Here is a 27,382-nt window from a genome sequence, read left to right as displayed (position 1 = left end):
CTTTGGTGTCCATATATCTGTTCTCTACATCTGTGTCTCTATCTCTATTTTGCAGCTTCTTGATTTGACTTCAGTAGAAGCAAAAGTTGAGGGTCCACCTGGACAGTCTGAGTAGGGAAAGAGTCTAAAACCTCACTTATCCACCAGAGCTGTACATCTCTAGTTCCAAAAAGAGTGACAACAGGGTTAAAAGCTGGGGAGAGCTGGCCCATGCCTGGAGATATCATAATGTTCGCTTTCTATCGGAATGCCATGTCCTCTAAACAGTACCTTATCATCTAGGACATAAGCAGCCAGAAGCTTGCTAAATTTCAAAATCCTCCTTGGGGACCAATCAGCACATATAAGGAAAGCTCAAACTCCACTAACCCCACCACTATAATTTAGAATTTAAGAGTAAGAATGATATAGCACACAGGGGAAGATTAGACCGCTGCCTAAATGCTGCATGAATTCTGAGTCTCTCAAGGCTTCCTATTAAAAAATACATCCTCCACTGACCAGCACTTGTTGGCCTGCACAACCTTAGAATGGGAATTAGCCCCTAATCGCAGTTAAAATGCAAATACAGTCCCCGGGAGGAGAATCACAGTAATTCACAAAGATGTTGACTCCTTTTCACTCATTTTCCCATTAGCATCAGGTCATTTACTGATTAGGATAGACCTCAGAGAAGGGACATTTGAATACTAGAGGGAGGGGGACGAGGTAGCCTGGGAGGGCAGGCTTGAGCGAGGTCCCCAGCAGAAGGCCCATGAGGGGAGTGGGTTCAGGGAGGGATGTGGGCACAAGTGCCAAAGGGAACCAGCCCAACCCCATATCTTATCTGTAGAAGCTGCCATGAGTGGAGTCTCTGAAGACTGGGCTTTTTCAGCCTGAGAAAGGAAAGCTGACTGATCACTATGGTCAGGACTGAACAGGGAACTGGGAAGAAAAAGGATGGCCAGATATTTAACCATGTGGGCTGAGCTAGAACAGGAGGAGGCCCGAGGGGTCTGATGAAATAAAATTCATATTTTCTGGCAAGATACAGGGCCCATTTGGGCCTCGTTCTTCCCCTTTAGTGTGTACCACGCATCTGTGTTAACCAGACCTCTTTAGGAAACGATACTCCCTCTTAATATCCTCAAGGAGCCACCATGAATCATGAACCTGTGATCCAATACTTTGTATGCGGTGTAGATCTGGACTTTGTAAACTGTCAATGATGCATCATTTGACGGACTTATAACCCTCTATCTCAAAAACTCATCTAACTGTGCTCTGACCTCTAACAGGAGAGACAGTCCTCTGAGTTTTCTGAAAGACTGCCACCTGGGTTATAATCCTCGGGTTGGCTGGAATAAAACTTCCATGTCTTTCTTGTTTTTCACTGACATGTCTAAGAGAGACTGCAGTGTGCACAGCCCTTCCCCTCTGGCTGGAATGCAATCTGATCAGCTACAGTTGGTGGAAGAGGGTGAGAGGCAGTGCACTCACTCTTACAAAAGGGTGTCTTGTAATCCCTCTCATTCGATTAATATCCTTAGACTCAACTAAATACCCATCTGTGTTTCCCAATTGTATTTTAACTGGCTTTTTGCTATGCCTGACTTCCACGTTTTTTATATTAACCCTGAATATTCACTGGAAGGACTGATGCTGAAGCTGAAGCTTTGGCCACCTGATGCGAAAAGCCAACCCATTGGAAAAGACCCTGATGCTGGGAAAGATTGAGGGCAGGAGAAGAAGGGGACGACAGAAGATGAGATGGTTGGATGGCATCATCAACTCAGTAGACATGAGTTTGAGCAAACTCTGGGAGATAGTAAAGGACAGGGAAGCCTGGTGTGACACAGTCACTGGGGTCCCAAAGAGCTGGACACGACTGAGTGACTAACACACACACACACACACATTCCTACATAGCCCCAACAAAGTCAAAAACATGCTAAGTCAAACACTAGACTTACTTGCTAGGGTTTAAAGACGATAAATATAGGTTTAAAGTATAGTATTAAAACAGTAACCACACCTTGCATCTTGAAGAAAATGCTCAGTGTCATATTTCCAGTATTTCATCAGCTGCTTAATTTTGTTCTTTTCCTTTCATGACTTAACACACCACCAACTGGCTTAAATCCAGTGAGACGCTAATTGAGGCTACCGTTCCCCTCCTTTCAGCTGAACTGTTAATTTCTGTGTTGTCATAGTTGTGTGGAGTTAATGAGACCTAGACTTCTTATTGTGTGAATCAGCACTTTAGTTCTTCTGTCTTTATTTATGGCAAAGTACCACAATAAATTTAAATAACACACACACACAGGCACCGCTGTGCAAGAGTGGCAGCCACACTGCTGAAGCCTAATAAGAGGTGGGCAGACACCGTGAAATCTCTCAGAATGTGGGTTCATCAGCTAATGTACAACAGCCTGAATTGGGGCAGTAGAAGAGGAAGAATTTTACTGGTGGGGGATCAGTGTGTAACATACACAAGTTCTGATTTTATGGTCAAAGATTGCTTTGATGATTCTGTTTAACCCCCTACAGGGAGCAGGGCCTCAACTGTTCAATGAGGACAATTCACCTTCATAAAACAATATTCCATCCCCCAAGTCCAAGGCAGGTGGCCGACCCAGCCTCAAGACACACCAGGCAGGAGACCCCAGCAGGAAGGACACATTTTGTCTTACCCGCCGTGCCTCTGTATTTCCCGACTGTAAGCCTGTACCGCTCCTTGCTGGAGGCCACCTGGAAGGAGTCGTACACGGCATAGGCAGATTCGTTGGCAGTCTGTAAATCCACTCTCACCTCATAGCGGGTGGGTGTGCCCATGGTGAGGTTGTGTAGCTTGTCAAGTCCTAAGAACAAGGAACAGAATTCTGGTAATCATCTGCCCTGTGTGTGTGAGCACCCACCGTTTGCATCTGAGACTTTCAGTCCCCCAAAGGTGCCTTGGCCTTTTCCTCCTGTGATAATGGGAGGGTTTTCCCTATTCCTTCTCTTCTGGGGGAGGGGGTGCCTGTTTTCTCAACCCATTATGTCTTTGGCACAGTCATGCTTCTGAGTGTGGAAACCATGCCCTCTGGGAGGGAGCGGGGGTGGAGGGCAGGTAATCATGGGATGAATCTGCCCCCACTGACTCCTTCTCTCTCAAGCAGGAGCATTCCTACTTATCATCCACTTATCTCACCAAGCAGGAAAGGAGATCAACCACTGACTCCAAGGTCACTGATGCGATTTTTGAACCAAGCAAACCACAAAACTCATCTACTCTATCAGATGCTGCAAATCAACGTGATGAGTTTCTAATTCTTCATTTCCCAATTGATGCTTCTGGCTATTCCATTCTCCACAAACATCTGCTCCAGAAAAGAGCAGAAGGAAAAGGGAGAAAACAATGCCACAATGACTGGCATTCCTCACAGAATTCCAGGGAACCTGTGTGACTGCCCAGTGAGAGCCCAGAATCCCAATCAATCAATAACTGCTCTCCTCCTGTGGCTTCTGAGAAGTTCAAGCTGCAGGCAGATTGTGTGGGGCTCAGATGCAGCAAAAAGCCCACATGTGACAGTCCCACCCTCCCACACACTCAGTGCACACGAGAACCTTCCCAGTGACCCAGCCCCACCGACACCCTGGTGGGCAGCTTCCTCAGTGCCCCTGTCACCTGGAGCCCTTCCTGAATGCGGGGAGCTCCCTCAAGATGCCTGATCAGCTTCTTAGGGAGGAATCTCCCCTCCACACCCCAGCCTTCAGGGATGCTCAAAGACCATACCAAGCCAGAACTCCTTCATGGGGTCGCCGAAGCCTTCCACGTAGGTCCGCCAGCGCTTGAAGAAATCCAGCTGCCCGGTGTTCCTCCTCTGGAAGACCTGAAGAGGGAGACTGGTGTTTCTCTCTGACACACGTGGACAGACGTGGCTGAATGAGAGAGGACAGCATGGCATGCTGGGGGCTGCCCTGAAGATGGACAGAAGTGGCCAGGAGGTGAAATTGATGGGGGTGGTGATGGACCGAAGTGGAACTGAGAGAGAGGAGGATGTCAAGACTGCCTTTCGAGTTCTGGGCTCCCAGTGCTGATGGGAATTCATTCTGCTGATTGCTGAGAAAGGGGCTCTGAGGGAGGACAGTTTCCATGGGGGCAACATCACTCATTTGGGGACCTGGTGAGTGAGTCAGCCACAGGAGCTGCTGAATGTAAGGGCCAGAGCTCTCAGGAGAGGGCCAGGCTGGACTTAAAAGGTGAGCATGTGTCTGAGATAGTGTTGGCACTCACCAAGTCCAATTTCACTCTCCTCTCCTCCAGGACACAAAGAGACTTTTTGTTTTAGCCTTTCTTGCAGTTAAGTTGGAACCATGTGACTTGTTCCAGCAACAGGACTAAAAGTGGGAGCACAGAGTGTGGGGTGGGGGTCTCCCCACTCTCTCCCCCATTGCCCCAGGCCACGGTGCATTGGTGAAGGCCACATGTCAACAGGGCAGAACCATGAGCTGGAATCAGCCTGAATCCCTGAGTCACCACTTAGTAGTGACTTTGCACATGTGAGAAAAAAGCCTTTTATGGGTTAAATCACTGGAATTAGGTGTTAGTTTGCTACTACGGCTTAGCCCATTCCATCCTAACATGGAAAGCCATCAGGACACAGAAAGGGAGATGAAGCCATTGGAAGGATGAGACCAAAACAGGACTGAAAGGAGCAAGTGGCCTAGAATGAAGCCTTGTGGATCCCAAGATTTAAGAGCCACACACCACAGGCTGAGCTCATGGAGGACAAAGAGGAGCAGCTGGTGATGTGAAATACAACCGGGAAAATGCGGAATCAGAAAGGCCACCAGAGGAAAGTGTGCCCGACAGTGTCAAGTGCTGGTGAGAAGTCAGGGAGCGTGATGCCCAAACTGCCCACAGACTCTGGTGACACAGAAGCACCGGTGACTTGAGCAAAGGCTGTGCTAGTGAGTGATGAGGGCAGAAAGCCAACCAGTTTCAGCTGAAGAGTGAGTGAGAAGGGACAACATGGAGACACAGTTGGGGCTGTTTCATGAGAGTATGGGCTGCTTTCTTTTCAAAAATCCCTCCATCTGGGGGAGGGAGGCAGGGGTGGTCAGAATCACTCGATTCTTTTCTGTGAAGTAAACCTGAAAAGCATCTAAAGGCTAAACACACCTATGTATGTATGTATGCTTTTGCACTTCTAATTCCTCCTGGCCTTGGCAGCCAAGCTAGACGCCATCCTAGCTAACCACACACAGGAGTCTGGAACTCCCTAAGAATGGAGTGGCATCTTCCTCTCTACCTTCTGTCCTTTGTGCTCCTTCAAAAGCAGAAGCCCCAACACAAAATCCAATCCCCCTCTTTTCCACCATGCTTCACACCATGTGCCTTGAAGTCAACCACTTCATCTGGAATTTGGTGAGGTAGACCTCCTAATATTTGAGCATTCTTGATACATTTTTCCCTGGGAAGATACAGGGAGGGAGGAAAGAGCGGGTTGCCCACAACAGTGCCCAGAGCTCACCGCCAACTCCTAAAGCATCAGTCCCTGTCTGCTGGCCTGGGGGGCACTGAATGAAGGGTGGGGATCCTGGCAGGGGGTTGGTGACTCAGTCATTTCTGTTCCTGAGCGTCAGTCAACTTGTTGTCCAACAGGGTTGGAAGCGGGAAGGAGGTGTCTGCCCCTAGAGGTGCTAGGAGGACTCGTGAGACAGGGTGTGTGAAGGGTAGAGAGCCGTGAGCAGAACTTAGGGATGCTCACGATGAACAACTGTACTCACACTCACTAACACTGTTGTTCCCTTTCCCCTCTTCTTATGTGTCCCTCTTGTAGAGACATCACCTTCCTTCCCTGGCTTCCTTGATTTCTTTTTTCACTTACTGATCTATGTAACAAGTGCTCGTTGAGCATTTTTAAAGGCTGACTCCAGGGCAAGAATATACAATGCCATTTTACAGATGAGAAAGTGTAGAAAATCAAAGAGTCACACAGCCAACTATTCGGTGGCTGATGCAAAGATAAAACACTGCCTCATCTTTCCCTGAGGAAGTCTGAAAATACCAGCTGTGTGGAGTCTACTGTTTAAAGAGCATGCCTTAAGATTCTGAGGCTGTTCATTTCCTATCATGGCACTTGGGACTCCTGGATCATGAACAATGAAACCGTAGGGCATCACCATTTGGTTCCATACACACTGCATCAAATTCTATTCCCACTAATGTAGTGAGTTCCTGTGTAAGGTCAGGCTCAAATCTGATCCCATTCTCCTAGGACAGAGGCTTTACAAAAGCATTTGGTCTCTATCTCCAATCAATGAACATAGTGCCAAAGCATTTTTTTGTTTGTTTATTTGTTTATTGTACTAATGCTTCAGCATGGCTAGGGAAATTGGGGGGGGAAAAAAAAGGTTCTGATGCTCTTTGCATCAGTATTTAGATCCAGCTCTATACTTACTAGCTGTCTACTTGGGCAAGTCAGTTAGCCTTGACTAGCCTCACTTCTCTAAACTATGAGATCAAGATGTTAATAGCTTATTTGTCATTATCTTAAATCAAGGCATGGTCATGAATCATGATAAATCATAAAGGCCAGAGTCTGGCTCATACAGATATAATAAGTGATTATTATATCTCAGTAAATGTGTTGTCTTGCATTTTATAATGTCAGATTTCAAATGAACTGACCCACAGGGATCATTTATACATCTTGATCAGGCAGCCTTAATTGACTCACTGAGAATCTAGTCCATTCCCTTCTATGAGGTGAAAATACCTTATAATGAACTATTTGGGATAACAGAAACCCCTTGCCAAATAAATCTCAAAGGAGAAAAAAATCTTTGATTCTAACAACAGAGCTTTGTTGTACTCTAGAACTTTCAGTCCTAAATGACTAAATCAGAAGGAAAAAATGAAAATCTCACTTAGATGCCTGTGGAAAGAGCCTCTCATGTAGTTCTTAGGACTTGCAAGATGGGAAACAGAAATGGAAATATTTGAGACACTTAAGTGTTCCTTAATAGTCTCCATTCCAGCTTCCCACCTGTAGCCTCAGTTACCTCAGGGCAGAGTTCTGGCTAACCCAAGTTAATCAAATTGTGTTCTTGCTGCCTGAGTGGAGAAGAATTTCCTTAAAAGGATTCGAGAAGCTCAGTTTATAAGGATAATATACTATGATCATCTTTCAGTGACAGAAGACTTTTGAACACCCCAAAACATGGAAATTGCCAGTAAAAGATTCAGTGGAGAGGTTTGCAGGACCCCACATATTTTCTGGAATGTAGTAGCTTCGAGGAGAACCCTACAGGGTCTCAGTTCATGTAGTTTCTTCAGGAACCTGGGTGAGAAAACAAGACTAGGGAGGGGATGGGGCACTGGCATTGGTGGGAACCCAGAGTTATTTCTGAAACTGACCTCTGTGTTCTGGCAAAGGCCACTTGTGTGGGCAAGATGTAAAAGGCAAGCTCCTTGAGGTCAGGGATTTTTGTCTATTTGGTCCACTGCTGGTTCCTAAGTATACAAAACAGTACCCGACACATAGTAGGCACTCAATAAATATTAGTGGGAAAGAATCATGGATACTCCCAGGCAGACAGACTAGCAACAGGTCTCTTTCAAAAAATTGTCCTAGACACACATCTCTTTGCCTGGGTGAAGCTGGCTTTAAAAAGGCCACATCAACAGGGACTTCCCTGGAGGTCCATTGGTCAAGATACTGCACTTCCAAAGCCAGAAGCATGGGTTCCATCCCTTATTGGGGAACTAAGATCCCATATGCCATGCAGCACACCACCGTCCACCCCCAAAAGCAAACAAAGAAACAACAAAAAGACCACACTGGACAGTACAGACATCCTGCCAACGGGTGACTACAGGGACAAAGGCAGGGAACTGGCTTCAAGCTTGAAGGGACAGAAGCACAGAGGTACAATGGTGCTGATGAGAACAGCAGGTGCAGCCCTATGAGTCTAGTCAGGTAGATGGCCTCCATGTGATACTCTGTTCCATTATTTTTACAAATTAATCAGGAATGTCCCCCATCTGATCCATTTCTGCCTTTTGGCCATCAGATGCAGCTGTGTGGATAATAAGTTTTCCTCTTTGCTGCTTATCAGATGGTATCATTTTATCTGCAGCTGCCCGAGTGTCTTTGGTTCCACAGGCCCTGAGCGAATGTGTAAAGGAACATAGTCTGAGCTCTATGAGATCATGCTTTCTCCTTCCCACAGCAAGTGGTGGAAGCACAGCAGGTCAGGCTGCAGGCTGGTTTGGAGCAGTGAGAGCCTCTCACTGTTCAGGCACAGGGAGAAGGGGGTAAGGAGAGGTGGAAAGATCAGATTGAAAGTCTCAAAAGCAGCTCATCGTATAATTGGATCAGCAGATGCAATCAAAGAAGGTACCATGCGGTTTAATGGCCCACAGAGAATAAAACCTCCACACAGATGTGAGATGATCAGAACATTGCAAGTTTCCCTCTTTCAGGGTTTAGCCTTTCGTGTCAAAGTTCCAAAGGCCCTGCTTCTGTACTGTGGAGCCAGGATGCAGAGCTTGGGCAATAGGCTCCAAAATTCAGAGGACTGAGCCCCCAAAGAGGCCATGTGTTTCCATCTTGGATGACCTGAGATGACCCACTGGGAAAACCAATGACCCAGGAGGCTGGAATCCTAGAATCTGGTCCCAACTTTGTTATTAACTCATGTGACCAACTCAGTAGACATGAGTTTGAGCAAACTCCAGAGGATGGTGAAGGACAGGGAAGCCTAGCATGCTGTAATCCATGGGGTCACAAAGAGTCGGACATGACTGATCAACTGAATGACATGTGACTTGGTCAGAGCACTTCTCCTTTTGGGCTTCAATCTACCCGTCTATAAAGTATGAGCAATAATCTCTCTAATTCTATAGCTTATATGTGAAGGTCATGTTTATGAGTGTGCTTTGCAGAGAGTAAAATGTAGGCAACTGATGTAAAGAGGCCATTAGTATTAATAGATGGTGATAAACCCACAAGCCTTCCCAAACATCAGCCTGAATGTAACCAAGCCTGCTCTATCCCAGGAATCAAGTACCTCGGGCTCTGTTCTTACAGTTCTCTGTTCTCTGAAAATAGCTGCAAGGCACCAAAGCATCTTTCTCCCATGGATGAAGAAGAAATAGAGCTGCCTAGGGCTCTGTGTGACTCACAATCCAGCCGCCTCCATCTGTGTCCATGTCACAGTACACCTGCAGGGGCCGGCTGGCATCCCCATGTAGGTAGATGGTGTAGAGGCCACTGGCGACGTTACTGTTCTGCTGAACTTGACTGCAGTCCGAAGGGTGTGGAAAACGGGCACCAACTGGAACCAAGCAGAAGGACAGCGTTGTTAGGAGAAAGGCAAGGGAGGAGGGGAGTCCCGTATTTTAAGATCATTTATTTTGTTTAGAAATTATTTTGGAACCTCCTACTATTTTGTATCTTCCAACTCTTCACTCACGTCTTATTTTTCTCACTCACCCTGCTCTCATCAAACCCCTCAAATGTACTAGTGTGTGCTAAATTACTTCAGTGTCCAACTCTGCGACCCTATGCACCGCAAGCCGCCAGGCTCCTCTGTCTGTGGGATTCCCCAGGCAAGAATACTGGAGTGGGTTGGCCATGTCCTCCTCCAGTAGATCTTTCCAACCCAGAGACTGAACTCACATCTCTTACGTCTCCTGCATTGGCAGGGGGGTTCTTTACCACTGGTGCCACCAAATAAGGTCAAGTTCACATCACTTCCTCCTCTGACCAAACCCCCACCTCTTCCCCTCCACCAGACAATACTCCACTTCACTCCCTTCCTTCATCTCTTTACCATGGGATGGATTTCTTCTGAATTCATAACCCCACTTCCATTTCCCCTTGTCTAGAGAAATCCAGAGCCCTGTCTCCACTCGCTCTTCCTTGGACACATTTTCTGGCTTGTCCCATGCTTGTCCTGCACTGCAGTCTAATTCAGAGTGCATGAGGTCACATTACCTGTGGAAAGGTTGGTAGATACACTCCTGCTCCGGCGATCACCCTTAAAGGCAACCAAGGAGACAGGCAGGGTGACACCCTGCTCAAGGCCTTGCAACTCAAACCTCTGGTCCCCTCTTCGAAGCTGCACCTCCTACCAAACAAAGAAGACAGTAGATATTCACTCATCACCCGCAGCACCTCGGTGTCAACAGCACTCCCTGGTGCTAATGACAGAAGCTCCTTGGGAGGGCAGAGTTTTGTCTTTTTGAGAGCTCAGTGGTAACCCAGAATCCCAGTAGGTTCTAGTCGCTTCTTTTTAGGGCTTTGCCATGGAGATTCAGCACTTCTGGGAGGTCTAGCTGGGAACCAGCCCCTCAAACTGCCACCAGGGGAGCACCCTCGAGGGGAGTACACATGAGGTCTCCTGCCCTCCAGATACAAGCTGGGGCACCAACAACAGCCACTACTGGTAGCAACAGGCTAGCAACACCAAGATGAGAAAGTAATGGGCGAGGTGAAGCTGGCCACTGATCTCTGAGGCAGGGAGATAGCTGGGTTTTCAATAACCTTTCTCCCTAGGCTTATAGTGGCAGCTTTACCACTGAGATAATGAACAAATCAAGGTGCCCTTCCTTTTTTCCTTCCTCCCTTTTTTCTTTCAAGGAAAGAGAATACTAACTTTCCACTGGGACAAGTCACAAAAATATGCTGGCTTTCTAATTCCAGGTGAGAGGTATGACTCTTGAAATAAGGTTAATCAAATTCATTAAATAAATATTTATTGAACACCAACCATGTGCTAAGTTCCAAACACTTTAGACACAAGGCGAGGCAAAGCAGACAAAAATTCCCTGTCCTCGTGGAGCTAACATTTACTGGGGAAGTAACATGGGACAGATGTGTGGCCAGCGGATATGTGACAGGCAGCTAGGAAGGAGCAGGCATGAAGGTTAGTCCCATAAAATGAGACCACACATACACTGTTCACAAATGACCACGTTTAGCATTCTCCCTTTCATACAGCAAGTGATCAGTAGGGATCAACACATTCATAAGCAGGTTGCCATGGACCAGCTATTGGTCGGCCCCAGTGAGTTGCTGTACATGGAGGCTGGGGCAGAAGAGAAAAGACGAGTGTCCAGTACCTTGACAGTGCCATCTGGGAACTGGTAGGTCAGAATATAGCCATCGATCTCAGCAAAGGGGGGTGTCCAGGTCAATACCCCACTGGACTGGGTTACAGCAGAAGGATGAAGGTTTTGGGGAGGGTCAATGTCTGTATATAAAACATCAAGTAATTATTATTACTAAGGTAATGAGAAGAGGTAATTTTTGAGATTTCCGCTTATATTCTCTACCTACACACTCCCATTTTCTTCTTCCTATCAAGCAAGTAGCAGGTTCCATTCCTCTTTGCCATAAGGTCTTTAGGATTTATTTTTCTAAAAGTATAAACCCATGGAGGACAAGAGGGTTAAGGGGTGAGTTTCAGAGGGAGTGAACCTGGGCTCCCACTTCCCCAGCAGATCTGCAGAGAGTTGTGGTGGTGATGGTTTAGTCACTCAGTCATGTCTGACTCTTGTGACCCCATAAACTGTAGCCCACCAGGCGCCTCTGTCCATGGGATGGGATTCTCCAGGCAAGAATACTGGAGTGGGTTGCCATTTCCTTCTCCAGGGGTTCTTCCTGACCCAGGGATCAAGCCCAGGTCTCCTGCACTGCAGGCAGATTCTTTACTGACTGAACCACCAGGGAAGCCGCAGAGAGTGGTGAGTATGAGCAACCTCAGTCAGCAAAGTCCTGGAGATGGCAGGGCTCCCAAAGTGGCAAGGAAGGACTAAGACCCAATGCAGCAACAATATATATATGATGTGGTAAATGGCACTCTGAGTTTGGGAGTAGCAAAGGCAAACAGATCTGAAAGGCCCCTGCATACAGAAACCAGGGGCACTCAGTAAAAACGCCTGCCCAGAAAGATGACCGAAAAACCGGATGGGACCCCATGCCTGGCCTTGGAAAATCACCTGAAACCTCACACTCAGCCCTGAGGAAGGAGCATGACTCTAAATTTACTGAGATTTCCAACTAACAAACAGAACGGGAACTTATAATAGAAATTAAGTTGGTACAGAAATATAAAGCTCTGTGTCTTAGGTAACTAAGCGTGCAGCCTTAGAGGCATACCCCGTACAAAATGGGGAAGCAGGGGAGATGCTTGTACAAAAGAGGAGAGAAAGGGAGACAGGGCAGTGGAGATGGAGGAAAAGCAGAGATGTCTTCTCATCCCCACGCACTTCTGCACTCAAACACCAGAGGAAAGCATGAAGACTACATCTCAGCAAAAATTCTAGTCAACACCACAGTAATTGGTCAGACAGCTCACTTTTTTTTTAAGCAAACAAGATATGAATGGAAATTTCCATTTTGAAAAATCATTATCATAGAGGGTGATTTTAATTTAGAAGTTTCCAAAAAAGATGTCTCCAGGCTATTTTCTACCCAGTAGCATTTCAGCTGAGAACTGAAATGCAGTATTTTAATAGAAATCAGGCAGCTGTTGTTTCGAATTAGGATGTTTTGACAAATTTTGAGTTTCTGGAATATCAGCGTGGTGTGGCTTTCTAAAGCATAACATCTGGTCTGGATTTTATTCCATCCATCACGTGGGAAAACTGAATTTCCTGGTTTCAAAATCAAAGGAAAACCTTAACTATGGAAATATCTTGGGCTGGCTTCTGCCACCCCTTTGCCCACCCATCCCCAGGTTATGAACCTGAGATGTCTGTCTTAGTTATTTCTACATTTCTATGAAGTAGAAAGATGAAATATTTTTGTCTTTAAAAATGGGGAGGGGGCTTCTCTGGTGATTCGGTGGTTAAGACTCTGAGCTTCCACTACAAGGGGTGCAGGTTTGATCCCTGGTCAGGGAACTAAGATCTCACACACTGCACAGTGCAGCCAAAAAAAAAAATTTTTTTTTAAATGGGGAAAGTGAAACAAAGAGAAGACAAAGAAGAGAGAGAGAGAGAGGAATGGAGGAGAGAGGAAGAGGGAGGGAGACTGGGGGTTGGGGTGGGGGGAAATGGGGGATGGAGGAAGGGAGGGAGAGGGAGAAGGAAGGAGGAAGATGTTGGTTACCCCAGGAGAGAAGTCCTGGGTATCAGGGAGCCTTGGATGTGGAAGAGTTTTTCTTTCTACACACCTTTGTTTAGTTTGAAAATTTTCATTATAAGCATGTATTACTTTTTTACTAAAAACGTCCGTTAACTGTAACTGATAAAAATAATGAATACATTCAAGGCACCTCTCATTCCAGTGGCCACACATGGTAATACTGTGGCCGCACAGGGGATGGCCAGGCTCTGCCCAGGCTGTCCAAAGAGACCCGAGGACGTCAGGGTGGGCTGCGTGATCCTGTCAGGCCCCTGGGAGGCCTCATCACGCACACAAAATAGAGTCAGGCCCCTTTGGTGGCCAACTGGAGAGGGACAGTGAGAGAAGGAGGATGCTCCACCACTGCCCCCAGCGTGGAGATGGAGGCAGAAAGGGCTCCTCGCCCGCCTCTTCCCCAACTGGAGCGGAGGCCCAGCCAGGTCCTCAGGTCAGGACGGAGAGCCCGGGAGCTGCGCTGGGTGAAGGGGGGTGTGAGGGAGGCCCCCTTCCACACAGGCTTCCTTCACACTACTCCCTTCCTAAACTGTCTTGTCAATGCATTACCTCGGAAGGGTGAAAAGGGAAGCACTCTGAAGAACGCCCTCAGGGGCAGCACTGTGTTCCCTGCTCCCCTCCTCAGACTAGATGTGGAGGAAGGCAATCTCCTGTTGGGTGTGAAGGGCTCGTGTCCCCCACCCCTCACAGTACCTGTCAGGGCCTTGGTGTCGGCCTTCCTGCTCTCCTGGTCCCCCTTCTGGGCCCACACGTGGACCGTGTACTCCACGCCCGGCCTCAGGCCCGTCAGGACGGTGCTGGTCTTCTCCTTCCCCACCGGAACCTCCCTGGTGTCTCCATCAGCAGAGGTGTAGTGCACCAGGTACCTGTCGATGACGGCCTGCACCGGGGCCCAGGAGACGGTGGCCTTGTTCTCCGTCACCTGCTCGGTCACCAGGTTCTGGGGGCTGTCAATTTCTTTTTAAAAAGGAAATGCTGAATTTTAGGGCCAAAGGAACACATCACCATTCATGTTACTTTTATTAACAATACAATTCCACTGAAAGCATTTTTCCAGGAGAAACAAACCACTGGAAAAATGTTATATTAAAACTGAAAGGAATTTGATCTTCTCCAAGTTTATCAACATGGAAATTTTTTGTCCTTCTAGCTCCCATAAAAAATTTTTTTAAAAATCTCCTGAGCAACAAGACAAGCGACCCAAATGGCAGCTGAAGGGACCTCTTTTGCTATCTCCATGGTATATAGCTATTTTGTTCCACAGAATTTGAGAGCTGAGAAGTTACATCTTTCAAACTACTTCCCTTTCATAAAAGGGGAGGAGAAGGGAGATCTAGAGAAATGAAAAGACTTGTCCAAGAGCCTGCTGTTTTCTTGCATTAAAACTTGGACTCTGGGGACTTCCCTGGTGGTCCAGTGGTTGAGACTTTATGTTGCCAATTCAGGGGGCATGGGTTTGATCCCTGGTCAGGGAGCTGGGATCCCACATGCTGTGTGGCATGGCCTAAAGTAAACAAACAAACAAACAAAAAAAAAAAACTAGACAAAAACCTAGACCTTCTTCCTCCTAAATTTTGAGCCTTTTCACCTTCTCAAGGACTTTGCTCCCTTTCATCTGCCCTCTCTCACCTGTGCCATCAGTCTCTCCCCATCTCCCGTCATTCCCAGACAAACAAGCTCTAGGCTCTCCCATCCCTCTGCTCTCCTTAACCGGCAGACTTCTCAGGAGAACCTGCCTGTATATCCCACCTTCTGTTCACTCCTCAGCTCAGTGAAGTTTAGCATTTTATACAGCACATCACTATAACTGCTAGGTCACCAACAACCTCATCTTGCCAAATTCGGTGGACACCTGTCATCCTCACCTTGCTCGACCTTTGAGCAGCATTTGGTAGAGCTGAGCCACTACCCCTGTCTCAAAACACTCTCAGCCCTTGGCTTTCATGACTATACACTCCACTGGGTTTCTCTTAACTGCCTTCTCCTCTCTGATTTCCATCAGCAACCTGAAAACGTAGGGGAACCTGAGGTGCCCTCTCTTCCTCTGTCTACAGGTGATCTCAGCCATGTCCACAGCTTTATTAATATTCTAATCATTTTCTTAGGGCTGTGTCAGGTCTTAGTCATAGCACGTGGGATCTTCATTGAAGCATGCAGGATCTTCTGTTGTAGCACATGGGCTTCTCTCTAGGTGTGGCACGTGGGCTTTCTAGTTGAGGTGCTCAGTAGCTGCCCCCCAGCATGTGAAATCTCAGTTCCCTGACTGGGAATTGAACCTGCATCCCCTGCTTTGGAAGGTGGATTCTCAACCCTGGACCAACAGGGAAGTCCCTCCATAGCTTTAAACACCAGCCAGATGCTCACAGCTTCGCAGTGCCTGTCAATTCTGAGCCCCTGTGTTTCTAACAATTCTGAGTCCCTGACTTGTATCTACGAGAGCATATCCACCACAGCACCTAGCATGTATTAAACACTCAATAAATACTTGTGGAATCAATAAATAAGTCTCTCAGTTAAGCAAGAAATCCCATGAGTACCTCAAGCTTAAGCATTTAAAAGTCTTAATGTTCCTCCTCAAATCTGTTTATTGCTCAGAAGATGCCCCAATTGTCCATGTTGCTCAAGTCAGAAACAGATGTCATACTTGGTTCCTTACTTTCTTCCTGCTCCACATCTCATCCATCAACAAACACTGTCATTGATACGTCCAAAATACGTGCCCTGATGTCCTCTTTTCTCATCCCTATTGCCACCATTCTTGTTCATCTCTCCCTACCAACTTGACAAATCTTCCCCCTCTACTCCTGTCATCTCTTCCATTTATCCTCCTCACTGTGGCCTGAATGACCTTACCTCATTCCATTCTTCTCCTAATAGATATAGCATGCTCCCTCTTTGAGGCACTGGGTGGTCCTGTATGACCTGACCTTTCCCCCTGCCCCCATCATCTCATGCCACTTTCTCTCCCCGCCTCTATGCTCCAGCGACACCAGCCTCCTTTCAAGTTCTTCAACCATCTCATGCTATTCCAAATCAGGGCCACACATTTGTTCTTCCCTCTGCCCAAGATGGCTAGTTTTGCCCAACCCCCTTCTGCCCTTCCTCTACAAGCACGCTGTCCAAGAGATCTCTCTGCAATGATGGGAATAGTGTAGAATCTATATGTTAGTCACACGTGGCTACTGACCATTGGAAATGTGGCTAGTGCAACTGAGGAAATCATTTTTAAATTCAGTTCAGTTCAGTTCAATCGCTCAGTCGTGTCCGACTCTTTGCGACCCCATGGACTGCAGCACGCCAGGCTTCCCTGTCCATCACCAACTCCTGGAGCTTGCTCAAAGTCATGTCCATTGAATCAGTGATGCCATCCAACCATCTCATCCTCTGTCGTCCCACCTTCAATCTTCTCCTCCCACCTTCAATCTTTCCCAGCATCAGGGTCTTTTCCAATGAGTCAGTTCTTCACATCAGGTGGCCAAAGTATTGGAGATTCAGCTTCAACATCAGTCCTTCCAATGAATATTCAGGACTGACTTCCTTTAGGATTGACTGGTTTGATCTCTTTGCAGTCCAACAGACTCTCAAGAGTCTTCTCCAACACCACAGTTCAAAACCATCAATTCTTCAGTGCTCAGCTTTCTTTATGGTCCAATCTCACATCCATACATGACTACTGGAAAAACCATAGCTTTGACTGGATGGACCTTTGTCAGTGAAGTAATGACTGCTTTTTAATATGCTGTCTAGTTTGGTCATAGCTTTTCTTTCAAGGAGAAAGTAATTTTTAAATTACTGTTAGTTAAAATTTAATTAGCCACATGTTGCTAGTGGCCACTGTATTGGATGGGACAGTATAACAGAAGTGTAAGCTGGACACATGGCCATCAAGCTAAAGACCCCATTTCCCAGTTCCCCTTGTGGTGAGGGACCCTGTGTCCAGTCTAGCCGGGGGAATGTGAGGAGTGACATGTGCAGTGCAGGCATCTCTCCCCTTTCCCACGCCCCTTTCCACTGCCTGGAGTGAGGATGGGTGATGACCATGTATTGGACTGGCCAAGAAGTTCATTTGGGTTTTTCTGGGAAAACTCCCTAGGAATGGCTGAGTAACAATATGGAAGGAGCCTGGGTCTCCTGAACCATGGAGCTATCATATCAGCCTTGGCCCCTTAAGCTCTGACCATTCCACAAGAGAGAAATAAATGTCTTTCTTGTTTAAGCCACTGTTATTTGGGTGTTTCTGTCAATGTGCATCTTTTTTTTTAATTTATTTTTAATTGGAGGATAATTGCTTCACAATGTTGTGTTGGTTTCTGCAGTACATCAACATGAATCAGCCATAGGTATACATATACTCCCTCCCTCTTGAACCTCCCTACCTCTTCCCATCCCATCCCACCCCTCTAGGTTGTCACAGAGCACCAGGTTGAGCTTCCTGTGTTATCTACTACTCCCCCATTTCATCCCTGCCCTGTTATTCTCTACACATATACCATGTTCATCCCCTTCACAAAACTTATAATTTATAGTTATAAATGCATTTGCTTGTTGACTATCTGTCTTTCCCACTGGACTTCAAGACAATAGGAATCATATTTATTTTGTTTACTACTATATACCAGGCCTGGCACTTAGAAAATGTTTATTAAAATTTAGCTTCATGTTGAAATGAACGCTGACCTTCAACTGCCAAAAGTTACATTTGTTCCTTTAATCTAAACACCACCTATTAAGTAAAAAATAAAATCAAATAGCTTGCTACAAAACAGTACTTTAATGCAGTGGTTTCAAGAATTTTATATTGGCTCTATCTTATTCCCTATAATTTCCTATAGCTGAGAAGCATCGTCATTAAAAACACAGGCTTTGGAAAACAGTTTTAAGACATTCATGGGATTGCTCAGTACTGAACCCATTATTATGCCTTGTTCTTTCTTTAGGTGAATGGAATTTGTTGTTTTGTTTGTTTGGTTTTTTACTATAAACTCCTAAAATAATCCACAGTCCCTGAGGACATGGGCCACAAAAGCAGCAGTGCCATAATTCAGCAGCAGTAGATCGGCCCACAGTGAAAAACCCTGGTTTGCTTTTCTTGTCCCTCCTGTTACCTGTCAGGGCCTTGGTGTCGGCCTTCCTGCTCTCCCGGTCCCCCTTCTGGGCCCACACATGGACCGTGTACTCCACGCCCGGCCTCAGGCCCGTCAGGACAGTGCTGCTCTGCTCCTTCCCCACGGGAACCTCCCTGGTGTCTCCATCAGCAGAGGTGTAGCGCACCAGGTACCTGTCGATGACGGCCTGCACCGGGTCCCAGGAGACAGTGGCCGTGTTCTCTGTCACCTGCTTGGTCACCAGGTTTTGGGGGCTGTCAATGTCTGAAAAGAAAACAACAATCAATGTGGAGAAAATCACAGTCACCTTGCTTGGAGTGACATCCTTTCATGTTTCATGGGATTTCCATCTTGCATGCTCTAACTGCATCATGGACATATGTCTTTTTTCCCCATAAAGACTTTGACTCCTCAAGGAGAAAGCACAGTAGACCAAAACCCGAGTGTCTGTACTATTACCTCTACCAAGAGTTTAGCAAGACAAATTTCTTTCTTCATTCATTAGGCATATGTCAAATGCCCACTATATACAAGGCATGGGACTAGACAGTTTGCAGGGTTCAGTTGAAGAAGACATGGTCTCTGCTCAGTTCAGTTCAGTTCAGTCACTCAGTCGTGTCTGACTCTTTGCGACCCCATGAGCCGCAGCAAGCCAGGCCTCCCTGTCTATCACCAACTCCCAGAGTCCACCCAAACCCATGTCCTTTGAGTCAGTGATGCCATCCAACCATCTCATCCTCTGTCATCCCCTTCTCCTCCTGCCCTCAATCTTTCACAGCATCAGGGTCTTTCCAAATGAGTCAGCTCTTCGCATCATGTGGCCAAAGTATTGAAGTTTCAGCTTCAACATCAGTCCTTCCAATGAACACCCAGGACTGATCTCCTTTAGTATGGACTGGTTGGATCTCCTTGCAGTCCAAGGGACTCTCAAGAGTCTTCTCCAACACCGCAGTAGCTAAAAATTTTGTTTCTAGCATCATGTCAACAAAGACCTCTCAGTTCATACAAGATGATTCTACTAGCCAGATGCCAATATAAACTCCCAGAGGAAGAGGGCTATGTTCTACTTCCCTTGGGGTTCCCACTGCCTAGGAGGGAGAAGGGCCCATGGAAAATGCTCAACATATGTTGTTAAATGAATCGGCAAAATTAAAATCCAGTTTTAATATGCTTTAGCAGATCATAGATTCACTTGTAATGCTGGTTTGCTGGCTAAATCACAGTACAGAAATATAATCATACACCTCTTTCACAATAAGATGAGAATATAACCTAGAAGTTATACCTGAAAATAACACAATATTATAAATCAACTATAAAAAGTTCAGACATAAACCCATGCACATGTGTGTGTGTGTGCTAAGTCACTTCAGCCATGTCTGACTCTTTGTGACCCCATGGACTATAGCCTGCCAGGCTCCTCTGTCCATGGGATCCTCCAGGCAAGAATACTGGAGTGGGTTGCCTTGCCATCCTCCAGGGGGTCTTCCTGACCCAGGGGTCGAACCTGCAGCTCCCGCATTGCAGGTGGATTCTTTACCACTGAGCCACCAGGGAAGCCAGAACATAACATAGAAATTATCCTTATCCTCAAATATCTCATTGTAGTAAAGCAAACCACATACAACTATTCACTTTGGTAGATATAAAGTCTACTTTTTGAAGTTGAGTTTTGAACACATTACAGTTAATATTCATGGCATTTGATTTTCATTTTCTGTTTCCAATCACAAATTCAACAGGAGAGCCTTGATACTGAACAGAAGACTCACACACTCGGAAGGTCCAGCACTGGCAGGACCTGACCATCAATCACAGCAGACTTGTAGCTTGGAGGCTGCCAGGTGGCCCTGACTTGTAAAGAAACCAGTTAAAGGGAAATGAGAGATGGAACATGCAGTACATTATGATGGAACACCATCCTGCTCTTCCATAAATCATCAGCTCTGCCAGTTTTCAGTTCAGGAAACCAAAACTAGATGAGGCATAGCCTTAGCATGACAGGCCTTACATTCCCAAAGAACAGTGCTCTGTTACCTGTCGGGGCCTTGGTGTCGGCCTTCCTGCTCTCTCGGTCCCCCTTCTGGGCCCACACGTGGACCGTGTACTCCACGCCCGGCCTCAGGCCCGTCAGGATGGTGCTGCTCTGCTCCTTCCCCACCGGAACCTCCCTGGTGTCTCTGTCAGCAGAGGTGTAGCGCACCAGGTACCTGTCGATGACGGCCTGCACCGGGTCCCAGGAGATGGTGGCTGTGTTCTCCGTCACCTGCTCGGTCACCAGGTTTTTGGGGCTGTCGATGTCTAAAAGGTAAAGTACACTATTAGCAAGCACCAGAGAGTGAGACCATGTTCCTTGGGGTGAGGCAGTCTCCATTCTTATGGTTTTCCTGTCTCCTGTGTGGATTTTTAGTTGTTCATGGACGTAGGTCTTCTCACCACAGCTGGACTCTTGGATCATCAAGCAGGTGGCACAGGACAGCAGAATGGGCACCAGATCCAGAGTCAGAAGAGCTCCATTCCAATCCCAGCCCAGGAGGCAGAGGGGAGGACCACCAGGAGGAGCTACGGGCTGGAGCCAGCAGACCTGGGCTCTAGGTCCAGCTCGGTCATCAGCCAGCAGCGGCCCTGCACAACTGTGCCACCCCTGGCTGGGTCTCCATCCCTCATTTGTAAAATGTGGGCCTTGCCAAATAGATTTTAAGGTACCATAATATTCCATGAATATTCCATGAATCATCAGCTAACTTTGTGACTTGTCGAAATCATTCACGTCTCTGTATTTGAGGTTTCTCAACTGTAAAATGGGGGTATTGATTCCTGCTCTACCCATCTCAATGAATTCCTCTGAGTACCAATGAAATGAAGAATATAATTCTCATTCATTGCTGGTAGGAATGTAAAATAGTGCCACTGCTCTGGAAACAATTTGGCAGCTCCTCAAACAGTTAAACATAGAGGTACCATATGACCCAGGAATTCCACTCCTAGGTATATAGCCAAAAGAATGGAAAACATATGCCCACACAAAAATTCGTTCATAAATGCTCACAGCATCATTATTCACCATAGCCCCAAAGTGGAAACAACCCAAATGCTCATCAACTGACAAACGGATAAACAGAATGAATTAGATCCATGTAATGAAATATTGGAGAAGGAAATGGCAACCCACTCCAGTGTTCTTGCCTGGAGAATCCCAGGGATGGTGGAGCCTGGTGGGCTGCCGTCTATGGGGTCGCACAGAGTCGGACACGACTGAAGCCACTTAGCAGAAGCAATGAAATATTATTCGGCAATAAAATGTATGGACACAAGCTACAACATGGATGAACCTTGAAAATATTATGCTTAGTGAATGAAGTCAGCCACAAAGGGCCACATATTCTATGAATCTATTTATATGAAATGTCCAGAATAACGAACTCTCTACAGACAGAAAGTATGTAGCTTCCTAAGGCTGGAGGAAGCAGTGCTGGGGAACAACTGCTAATGTCTGGGGTTTGTTTTAGGAGTGATGAAAATATTCTGAATTAGACAGTGATGATGGCTGCTCAATTCTGTATATACTAAAAACCACTGAATCACACACACTATAAAAAGTGGACTTTATAGTATGTAAATTATAACTCAATAAGTCTGTTCTTAAAAAATGAGAAACAGAGATGAAAGAGCGTTAAAAATTATGAACCGTTACTATTTAAAAGTGCAATCTTAGGATCCTCAGAATGGAGTACACAGCAATCAAAAGAGAATTTCTCCACTAAGAAAGCAATAAGACTTCCTTGTTCCGAAGAGATCGCAGCGCAAGTCATTTTCCTAAGGTACTTACCTCACAGATCCTAACATGTGGCTTCTTTCTTTCAAGAAGAAATATTTAATGATTGATCACAAAGTAAATTCACAGTTGGAGGGACAGTGGATAGATAAAACCAATCACCATTTATCTTTGCAAGATAAAAGTATGAGGCCAAATGTGAGCCCCTTATTTTGATGTAATGTGTAAAAAGGAAGTGAGGGATGGTATGTGGTTTGGCAGAAGTCTACCCTCCTGGGCTTCCAGAAATCATCAATTCTGCCACTGTCAGCTCAGGAACACAAAACTTGACCAGCCATTGACTTTAGCACGTCAGGGCTTCCATTTCTAAACAGCAGTGCTCCCTTACCTGTCGGGGCCTTGGTGTCAGCCTTCCTGCTCTCCCGGTCCCCCTTCTGGGCCCACACGTGGACCGTGTACTCCACGCCCGGCCTCAGACCCGTCAGGACGGTGCTGGTCTGCTCCTTCCCCACCGGAACCTCCCTGGTGTCTCCATCAGCAGAGGTATAGCGCACCAGGTACCTGTCGATGACGGCCTGCACTGGGGCCCAGGAGACGGTGGCCGTGTTCTCCGTCACCTGCTCAGTCACCAGGTTTTGGGGGCTGTCAATGTCTGAAAGGAAGATGCTGATCAATAAACACTATTCACAGAGTGAAATCTTGTGGCCACGTTGCTTGGGGTGGGGTAGTTTCCTATTCTCATAATTTTCCTATCTCATATGTCAGGTTTCAGCTGTTTCATGGACATAGATCTCTTTATACATCCAGACTTGAGGATTTTCAAGGAGGAAGTACAGAACAGCAGAATGAGCAGTAGACCCGGAGTCAGGAGAGCCGTGGCCCTGGACAACCCAGCTGTCTCTGGCTGGACCTCAGTTTCTTGATCTGTAAATCTTGCCTTCAGGTTGTATGGTCTCATGTACCTTTGAGCCCTACTGGTCCATGCATGCATCTAATCTCATAAATTATTAACTTGCTTTGTGACCCTGGGCAATTCACTTCACTTCTCTGCATCTGTAAAACGGGGGTGTTCAATAGTTATTGTACATCTCTCCAGGGTAGCTCTGAAAACCAAGACCAACAAACGTCATGTAGAAAGGGGTCTTGACTATAATATGGTTATCAGTGTTTATGGGGAAAAAAAGGCATAGGGAGATAACATGAGTACATATTCTGTAGAGTTGGGTATCATAGGACTTAATAACATGCCCTTTATAACAGTTTCTGGCACAGAGTGCATGTCCAGTGACCACAAGCTATTTTAAATGATAGCAGTTTGTTGACATTTTACAAATGTACAAGATTATATTTCTCCATACTGCACATAGATAATGTATTCAAAAATGTATTCACCAAGAGAATAAGAGCACTTCTCTGTTCCACATACAGGCATACCTAGTTTTATTGTGCTTCTCTCTATTGTGCATCATAGATATTACACTTTTCACAAATCAAAAGTCTGTGGCAATCCTGCACACAGCAAGTTATTGGCACCATTTTGCATTTGCCAACAGCATTTTCTCACTCTATGTCTTTGCACCACATTTTGGTAATGCTCATAATATTTCAAACTTTTTCATTCTTATTATATTGGTTTTGGTGATCTGTGGTGAGTGAGCTTCAATGGTACTACAATTTGCTGAAGGTTCACATAATGATGAGCATTTTTAGCAAAAAAGTATTTTTAATTAAAGTATATACATTTTTTAGGCATTATGCTATTTACATTTCATAGACTACAGCACAGTGTAAATGTAACTTTTATATGCACTGGCAAACAAGAAATTCATGTGACTTTCTTTATTGTGATGTTCACTTTATTGCAGTAATGTGGAAACAAACACAATATCTTGGAGATATGCCTATAGTTGATTGCAAAAGCCATTACCCTAAGGTCTTATCATAGACTTACAATCATATGTTCAAGTGGGACCATCCTTATCTCGGCTTAGGCCTGACCCCAAGAACATAAGTATCTACATTCCAACCTGAGGGCCCAAAGCCAAGGTGGGTACAACAGTTTTGTGGCCTTTGATTGATCAACCAACTACAGACTATGAATGAGGTTGGAGAGCACAAAGAGGTGGGACTTACAGAGTGGATTTCTTTGAAAAGAGTTACACGGAGAGTCCCATGGGTGAGGGCCAAGCCTCGAGTAAACAGTTGCAATAGGATCCCTTGCTGACCTGCACAGGTATACTCTAGAGCAAAAGTTCTCAACCAGGGGTGAGATCAGTTCAGTGTGGGATAGGGAGGCTCCTGGCCCCAAATGGGTACAGGTCAGAGATGCTCCTAAACATGCTACAGTGTACAAGACAGACCCCTGCAACAAAGAATTATCAACAGTGCCCAGGTTGAGAAAACATGACCAAAGCTTAGGGAACACCATGGGCTGGTGTCTGACCTGTGCATAAAATATCTGAGATGTGAAAAAACTGCTGGTTGCCTTGCTGCAGAGAAAGGAGACGCTGCAACGTTGGGAAAAGAAAAAAAAAAAAATATATCTGGCTGCGTGGACAAAGGGTGCATGTGTGTTCCACATGGACCAGATGTGGACCAAGGCAAGGATAGCCCACCTGGGGTTACTTTAGAAGCTATGGAAGGGAATCACCCAGAGGGGTGAAGAGACCCCACCAGAAGGGCAGTGGTGGGCACCCCCAGATGTGTGAGCAGAGGAAGAGGAGTGGGAGACCAGTAATAGAGGTACAGGTGCCCACAAGATCACTCCTGTGAAAGAGTTGAGGGAAGAGGACAGATGAGCTGTCTCTGAAGAACCCAAGGAAGTGTTCCATGAAGGAAAAGTTGGTTTTAATCCTTGTTGGGCACCATTGACAGACTCAAGCCAGCTGTGACTGTTACTGTCAAGTGAGATCTCTCACCTCTCCTCCTGCTGACCCCTGAACTCCCACACACAAAACATTAATGGGTCAGAAAGTCTAGCTAGCACTCTGGAAGAACAGTGCTTGAAGAACAGAAGAGAAATATAAGAGAAGCCAAGCACACCCACTTCCGTGGCAGGCAGTCCGCCCACGAATGGCCCAAGCTGGTGAAGAAGAGCAGGTTTAACTTTCAATAAAGTATGTACAATTACTTGGATGTAGATATCTTAATTATTAAGATGAAACATATTGGGGGCTTAAAGTGACTTAGACATTTGCTTATTCTGAACCAATAAAACACCATCATTTCTTCCAAAAATGTTCATCCAAAGGGCAGAAACAAAAATAAGCACTGTGGAAAGGCTTTAAACTGGTGAGGAAGGAAGAAATTTGGTTTCGGATCAGCCCATCCCTCAGCACGGTCATTACTTGTGCTTTCTTTATATTTATCCCTTATGAAGGGGAAGGTTTTAGGTGTAAACAACAAAGCAGGTGCACAGATAGACAAATGACCGTGAGCAGGAACGTCAGTGTTGAAAGCCTAAACTTTGGTCTTTAATCAAACAGGACAAGCTACACATTCTAAGAGAAGCCACACCATGGAAGAAAGGGGTACACAATTTCCTACGCAAGGATACAGCCTGCTCATCCTTAAGCCTCTCTTTCTGTTAAGGTGAGAGAAGGAAAACCAACCTAGACAGACCACGAGTTTAGCAGTGACATAGTACCAATACGTGCTCCATTACCTGTCGGGGCCTTGGTGTCGGCCTTCCTGCTCTCCCGGTCCCCCTTCTGGGCCCACACGTGGACTGTGTACTCCACGCCCGGCCTCAGGCCCGTCAGGACGGTGCTGCTCTGCTCCTTCCCCACCGGAACCTCCCTGGTGTCTCCGTCAGCAGAGGTGTAGCTCACCAGGTACCTGTCGATGACGGCCTGCACTGGCGCCCAGGAGACGGTGGCCGTGTTCTCCGTCACCTGCTCGGTCACCAGGTTTTGGGGGCTGTCGATTTCTTTAAGAAAACATTTGGGAAAGACTAAGCCTTGAAGCAACATAAGAGATACCCATCACCCCATCACAGAGATTTTTATCTCCTAGAGCCCTCTTAGCACAAGACAATGGCTTTCCCATCCCAGATTCCCTGGTGGGAGTCAAGGGAGAAAGTAACCCCTGGTTCTCCACATCAAAGGACTCTTCATTATAAAGCTGACATACTTCTTTAGCTTCCAACTCTCTAAAATGTGGGAGGAACAATGTCTTCTTAGCAACATTATGGCACATCAAAACAATCCATTAAGTATCTGGCATGATTTTGGGATATCTAATTTACCATTCTTTCAAGGACTACTTCCCAAGCAATCGTTATAGAAGTACTATCATAATCATTGCAATGACCAGATCCTATCAGTATCTTGACTGAGTCTGCTAAAAACACAGCCACTGCACAGCTTCCCTTCTGCCTTCTAGGCGGCTGAGTGGCTCCATGAGTAGCTGTCACATCAGGAAGGGCAGCACGATGAGATCACCACTAGAACTCACTGTCTCATTTGAGCTTTCAGTCTCTGCTTTGCAAAGTCTCTCAACTCAAGACACATCTTTTGTCACCATGCACACCCAAATCCACACCCTCAAACTTCAATCTCCATTGACCATCTTTCTCTTATTACCTGTCGGGGCCTTGGTGTCGGCCTTCCTGCTCTCCCGGTCCCCCTTCTGGGCCCACACATGGACCGTGTACTCCACGCCTGGCCTCAGGCCCGTCAGGACGGTGCTGCTCTGCTCCTTCCCCACCGGAACCTCCCTGGTGTCTCCATCAGCAGAGGTGTAGCGCACCAGGTACCTGTCGATGATGGCCTGCACCGGGGCCCAGGAGACGGTGGCCATGTTCTCCGTCACCTGCTCGGTCACCAGGTTCTGGGGGCTGTCAATTTCTTTAAGAGATGAAAAAGTGTACCATTCGCGAACTCACTAATTTGTCAAAGGCCAGCACACAAACAACCAAAATGGCGACCTCAACAAATTTCAGAGTGTGTTATATGCCAATACTTGGGATAACTTAAGGGTTTAATTAAGCAAGTGGTCTGAAATTTCCAAGAATGAGCCATTTGCGTTTAATGAAAAGTAAGGTTTACAGACAAAGCCTATATTGAGTCTCAACTCTATAAACTTTTCTCTACAAGTTGCCTTTGGATAAAAAGATTTTGTCTTCATATACACATTTCTCCATTACCCTGGATTTACATAATGTGCTCTTTTAGTTCCTGACTCCTTATACTGGAAAGCAGTTACACTTCAATAAATCTTTGCATCAGATCTAATATTTTCTTTTGGAAGAAAAATATCCAATAAGTAGAAGCTGTCAGTTCTTTCCATATAAAACATTATGTCTGAGGCCAGAGAACTGGGAGACTTTTAAAGTGAATGTATTTGATGTCTAGGTGGATAAAAATAATCCTACTTGTCTG

General features: G+C 46.1%; 1 protein-coding gene across 1 annotated transcript in view; it reads right to left on the bottom strand.

Annotated features, from left to right (window-relative positions):
- The window catches only part of TNN (tenascin N), an 85,258-nt gene that overhangs the window by 21,961 nt on the left and 35,915 nt on the right, over window positions 1-27,382 (bottom strand). Inside the window, exons 8-17 of the mRNA XM_055582734.1 lie at window positions 25,666-25,929; window positions 22,390-22,653; window positions 20,264-20,527; window positions 18,227-18,490; window positions 13,815-14,078; window positions 11,099-11,229; window positions 9,972-10,104; window positions 9,158-9,309; window positions 3,758-3,854; window positions 2,673-2,840 (exon numbers count right to left, since the gene is read on the bottom strand). Coding sequence (XP_055438709.1) covers window positions 2,673-2,840; window positions 3,758-3,854; window positions 9,158-9,309; window positions 9,972-10,104; window positions 11,099-11,229; window positions 13,815-14,078; window positions 18,227-18,490; window positions 20,264-20,527; window positions 22,390-22,653; window positions 25,666-25,929 — 2,001 coding nt within the window. The remainder of the gene's footprint in view (window positions 1-2,672; window positions 2,841-3,757; window positions 3,855-9,157; window positions 9,310-9,971; window positions 10,105-11,098; window positions 11,230-13,814; window positions 14,079-18,226; window positions 18,491-20,263; window positions 20,528-22,389; window positions 22,654-25,665; window positions 25,930-27,382) is intronic.

This window comes from Bubalus kerabau, chromosome 5 (genome assembly GCF_029407905.1).
Source record: "Bubalus kerabau isolate K-KA32 ecotype Philippines breed swamp buffalo chromosome 5, PCC_UOA_SB_1v2, whole genome shotgun sequence".
Classification (NCBI taxonomy): domain Eukaryota; kingdom Metazoa; phylum Chordata; class Mammalia; order Artiodactyla; family Bovidae; genus Bubalus; species Bubalus kerabau.
Note: the sequence above shows the minus strand (reverse complement) of the source record. Positions and strands in the feature narration are given on the sequence as shown.